This window comes from Otolemur garnettii, unplaced genomic scaffold, assembly GCF_000181295.1.
Source record: "Otolemur garnettii isolate 467f Iridium unplaced genomic scaffold, OtoGar3 scaffold00211, whole genome shotgun sequence".
In the NCBI taxonomy this organism is placed as follows: Eukaryota; Metazoa; Chordata; class Mammalia; order Primates; family Galagidae; genus Otolemur; species Otolemur garnettii.
Genome location: NW_003852606.1, coordinates 1,341,999 through 1,347,551, shown reverse-complemented (window position 1 = coordinate 1,347,551; position 5,553 = coordinate 1,341,999). Strand labels below are relative to the sequence as shown.

The window sequence follows — 5,553 nt, the reverse complement described above, 5'->3', positions numbered from 1 at the left end:
AGGTAAGAGAAACAGGGCTAAGACAGACAATAAACTCTGTGGAGGAGAGGAAGCAGTGACACCACCATCACCCGCTTTGATCTTACCCCTCAGGCCCCTGTTTCCCCAGCCTACACCTCCAGTCTATAAAACAGGTCCCAGCAGAGCTGCTTAGGGTAGGTGGGGGTGGCAAACTGGTTATTAGAACCCAGAGGGTCTAGGGCACAGGTGGAGCAGAAAGGGCCCTTCCTTGGCAGCTGGTCTGAAGAAGCCTGTTTGTCCCCTGCTTGTCCTTCCAGGTACTCTAGAGGCAGCTGGACCTTTTCCGGTCCCTCCTGGTGAGAGAGGGAGACTAGTAGCTTCACTGGCAGCTGCGGAGCACCAGGGGTGGCCCATGGACCTCCCAGAAGGCCAGGGAGGTGGCCCTGCTGCAGAAAGTAGGTGGCTGGGCACCTTTGTTTGCCCTAGGAGGATAAAGAAGGGCCAATGGGTGTATTGGTGCCAGGCTGTGACTCAAAAGAGGTGGCTTGGGGTGGCTGAGTTTCCATGTTGGTACAGGGAGGGAGGGTGGACTAAGTGCCTCCTATATGCCCACCTTGCTGTCTGTACATCTATGTCATGTGCTCCATGGAGCATATGTTGTGTCTTCTGTGTGAGAGCAGAAGCCTTTGTGGGCACTGTCACCTGCAGGCTCACCCCTCGCTCCATTGAGATCACTGCCCAGATGGGACCTCCTATTGCCCTGTGACACTCCGTGTCCTGTTTCACTTCTTTCATAGTGCCAACATGTATTGTCTGACTTGTCATGTCTGCCCCATGAGTGCCATAAGGCAGCATCTGTCTTATTCACTATGGTATCTCCAGTCCCTAGAGCAGTGCTACCACTTAGATGTATAATATGAGCCATATATGTAATTTTTAATTTTTTTAAAGAAAAAAGGTGAAATGAACGGTGTTAATAGGGTATCCAAATTAATATCCTGTCAGCACACAGTCAGTATAAAAATGTATTGAGATAGTCTCTTTTTCTTTTTCTTTCTTTTTTTTTTTTTTTGAGATAGTCCCTTTTTCATGCCATGTCTTCAAGATGCAACAGGTACTTTATACTAATAGACCATCTCTAGTCACACTTGGAGACCCAGTTCAAGTGGTTAAGAGCCACACAGAATGAGTGGCTGCCCTATTGGTTGGCAGGTTCTCAGAGCGATACCTGACTCACAGTAGGAACCAGCTACTTTTGTTAAATGAATAGACAAATGGGTATGAAAGCCAGGTTGAGGGAAAGGCGTGGATTCCCTTTCTGAAACTCATCTGCCAAGTGGGAGAGCCTGTTCTAAAGAGGAGAGCCCACCCTTAGGAGAGCCCAACCTGATTGGAGACTCAGGGCCTCTTTCTTTGAGGTGCCCAGGCATGTAGCAGCATCTTTTCTTTAGGCCCTAACCCTGAGGAGGCTTTCCAGATAGGAGGGTGGGAGGCAGACACCAGGGTGTGGAAACCCTCTGTTCCTTTAGTGACTCCATGTAAATTTTGCCTGCACCAGCAGAGGGCGTGCGGCCACCAAGAAGCCATGGGCGAGAGCTGAGCCAGCTTCTGGAGGCTCCCAAAAGAAAAGGAGGAACGCACCCAGAAGGAGAGATGGAGACAGAGGAAGGCAGGGGGGAAAAGACAGGTTGAGTCACTTGTCCCAGGTGCTGCCACACTTCTGAGGCCAAACCCAGGTTGCCCCCTGAGTCTACCCAGAGCTCCAGCCTCCAGTGAGCTGGTACACCCCGTGGTCCGAGGCCAGGGCAGCGAGTCCAGGTCACTTCTAGCCTTATGGCTCCTGAAGTAGAGGCTCTTCTCCTATATCATGTCTTATATATTGTGGAGCATTTACTGAGAGCCTGTGGCCACAGCAATGGACAAACAGACCCCAGGATACATACACACATTGTGTGTGAGCGTGTATGTATATGTTCTTCAGAACTAACTCTCCCAGCCCTGGTGAGAGGGATCACTCTACCCAGACCCCGTTTTACCAGTAGGGAAACTGAGGTTCTGAAAGGAAAAGCGACTTGCCTACAAGATGTGCTTCTAGGCTGGACCCAGGTCGATCTGACAGGCAGATCAGAAAGGCCAAGCCAGCTTCTGATGACATCCACACTCCCCACCTTGCCTGGATCACCCCCATCCTTCTGTATCTCTAGCCCATTGCCACAGGCTCCAGTGACGTCAGCCTCTCCTGGGGATGTAGGGAGGAGAGAGACCTGATCCCCAGGGTGGGCTGGGAGACCGGAGATGCAGCAGGCAGGATCGATCGGGCTGCCCACATGTTATTGGATTGTTCCTGGCTCTTGGGCCCCCCCTCACCCTCAGCTCCTCCCAGAATCCTCTCTTCTTTGCCCTCCCCCCTCCTATCCTCTTCTGAGCCCAACCTGGGAGGCTAGAGAAGAGGAGAGGGTGATTTCAGAGTGCCAGTTATCTGGGCTCCTGAGTTGATTGGACACAAAGGATTAAACAGCAGGGGGAGACTTCCTGGCTGGAAAGATGGGCCCCACATTGGGGAGGTGACTCAAAACCCTCTATTGCTGCCCCTACTCAAAGTTTCCTGCTGTTCCCCAGCAGCTCCAATTCCTGGCATCTCTGAGCAAATTCCCTCCCCTTGGCAAAGCCAAGAGGCCAAGGTCACCCTTCTCTCCTCCACCTCTTCCTCCTCTGTCCCTTCTTTCCCCACCTCCTCACTGGTAAGCTGGGTCCTCTTGTCTCCTCAGTGTACTTCTGGGAGCAGCCTGAGGAGGAGAAGCGGGGGACGCTGCTCAGCTTAGAGGAACAAATCCTCAACTCCACGTTTGAAGCTTGTGACCCTCAGAGGACAGGTGGGGGGCAGGACAGGTACTGGGGGAACAGTAGGGGCAGTGTGGGGGCTGGAAACTGGAGAACCTCAGAAAAAGAACAGGCCTAGGGCTCCTCTTGGCATTCCTATAGGAACAAAGTAGGTGATTGTGGGAGCTTCAGTAAGGAAGTGGATAAGGGGGTAGACAGGCCTTTCAGGATGAGAAAATCTTAGCAGACATTTACAGATGAGGGCAGGACTTCGGAGCCTGGGAGTGGGGAGAGAGGAAGCCACCATGGTGGGGCACAGCTGGTGCTGTCCCTCATCTCTGTCCTATTTTGGTCTACCCTGTGAGATGGCAATGGATAGGCTCCATATCAAGGTGAAAAAGTTGACTTGAAGGAGGGAAAGGTTCTTGCCCAAGGTGTCTGCACTTGCCCATGGGGAGGGGTGTCACTAGCCTAGCCAGTGATTTCCTGCTCCCAAATCACTGCCTGTCCATAATCCCCAATCTCCACCTACCTCAGACTCCCTCACTGCATGCTCTATCCCAGGCATTGTGGCTGTGACCCATGTGCTGTCCTACCTGGAGGCTGTGACAGGCCGCGGGCCCCAGGATGCACGCCTCCAAACACTGGCCCACAGCCTGGACCCCAATGGGGATGGCCCTCAGGCCAGGGTGGACTTGGATACTTTCCTGGTTGTCATGAGGGACTGGATCGCTGCCTGTCAGCTGCATGGGTGAGTCCCCACACCTCCACCCCACCCCTGGAAGTCCTTCCTAAGATCTAACATCATACCTGCTGACTGCAGACAGTATTCTTTAGGCCCAGGGACCTACTATGATTGGAACAAGGCTGAGAGAAAAGTGAAGAGATGAAGTTCAGAGGGGGTGGGTAGGGAGTCTGAGGACAAAATACCTTGGATGAGGAGGCAAAGGGCATTTGAGAGGCAGAAATATAAGGGAGTTGGAGAAGAGGAAAGCTTAGGGGCAGACAGAGGCCCCTCCCCATCCCTCTACCAACTCATTCCTTGCCCCTCCTGCTTTTCCATCTGGCCCCAGGCATTCACCATCTGGCCTCACCTTCCTCCCTGTGGTGCCGACTCTCACCTGACCTGGTCCCCTCCTCCCACCCGAAAATCCCCCTGCCTGTGGCTAGTCAGGACTGAGGGGCACTGCAGGCAGGCTCTAAGCCTCATCCCTTTGATGCAGGGGATTAGAGCTGGAAGAGGAGACCGCCTTGGAGGGAGCCCTGACCTCCCAGCAACTGCCATCTGGTGAGATTGCTATATATAGAATGAAGCAGGCAGGCCCAGGGTCAGACAGTATGGGGACTTCCCACCCAGAGCAGACCAAGGGATATGGTGGGACCCAGGGAACTTTGCTCTAGTCTGCAGCTGTCAGTTTGGCTTTGTAGGCATCCTCCATCCTTCCTTGAGCTTTGGAGTTCTCCCCTCAGGAGGTTGTTTCCTCCTAACACTGGCCACACTGTAAAGGCTTACAAGGCCCCACCCATCTCTGCGCAGTCAGTGTCATCATCATCCCCTGCCACCTCCTTGCTCTAGTCCAGGCATACAGGCATTCACAAGCCCTCTGGCCTCGCAGCCTTTCCTTGAATGTGCCCCCACACCTGCCCACCACGAGCCTTTGCTCAGGCTGTTTTCCTGGCCTAGACTTTCCACACTTTTCTTCATCCTTTACACCTGAGGGACAGGGGGAGCCCTGGGATACCCCAGGCTAGGGTCCTTTGCTCTCTGTGCTCATTCTCAGACCAGCACACCTTTCCTTCTGTGAAGGAAATCTGCTTCTCTGGTTAACCACCTGTGTTGAGGTTTGGTTGGTTGGTTTGCTCACTATCGTACTCATAGGACCTCACACTTAGGAGGTATTGCATAAAAAAGCAGTCATGTATATTTCTTTGGCCTTATAACGACAACAAAAAAACCAAAACTGCTGCTTTCTTGACATTCTCTTGAACCTCCTCCATCAGCCTTAGGAGCCAGGCTGTGAGCAGAGAAGGGGAAGACCAGTTATGGGGCAACTCAGAAAGAATGGAAGGGAGAGACAGGAGGCTAGGAGGCCAGGGAGGAGGCTGTGGTGAAAGTCCAATGGGAGAGGGTGAGGCCTGAGCCAGGATGAGTCCATGGAAACAAAGATTTAAGGATGGAGCAGAGAGAGTTGGTGTTTGGTGGACCTGGTGGGGGCTAGGGGACAGGCCTGGGCTCTGCCAGACTGTGTGAGTGAGAAGGAACGAGAGAGCCAGCTCAGCTTAGTGGCTGGATAGATGGTGGGAGAAGTGGGAAGAGAAAGGGGCTTGGAGAAGTTAAGGTGCTGCCCAGTGTTGAGTATAAAGAATGTGGGGGTTGGGGCTCAGTGTCTGTAGCTCAGTGGCTATGGCACCAGCCACATACACTGAGGCTGGATGGTTTGAACCCAGCCCAGGCCTGCTAAACAACAACAACAAAAATAGCTGGGCATTGTAGCAGGTGCCTGTAGTCCTAGCTACTTGGGAGGCTGAGGCAAGAGAATTGCTTAAGCCCAAGTGTTTAAGGCTATTGTGAGCTGTGACACTACAGCATTCTACTGAGGGTGACATAGTGAAACTGTCTAAAAAAAAAAAAAAAAAAAAGCAAGCAAGACAGGAAGCCACAGGAGTAAAAGCTGCAAGAGTCCCTTAGAGTGTAGCAGCGCCAAAGAGATTAAGGGCTTATCAGGATCAGGATCTTAGAGGACAAATCTACTGTGAAGTAATCAAGTCAGG

General features: G+C 52.6%; 1 protein-coding gene across 1 annotated transcript in view; it reads left to right on the top strand.

Moving 5' to 3' along the window:
• The first annotated feature begins 373 nt into the window (after positions 1-373).
• Positions 374-5,553, top strand: part of CCDC155 (coiled-coil domain containing 155) — a 24,356-nt gene continuing 19,176 nt past the window's right edge. Inside the window, exons 1-4 of the mRNA XM_003801494.1 lie at positions 374-416; positions 2,730-2,834; positions 3,346-3,532; positions 4,005-4,069. Coding sequence (XP_003801542.1) covers positions 374-416; positions 2,730-2,834; positions 3,346-3,532; positions 4,005-4,069 — 400 coding nt within the window. The remainder of the gene's footprint in view (positions 417-2,729; positions 2,835-3,345; positions 3,533-4,004; positions 4,070-5,553) is intronic.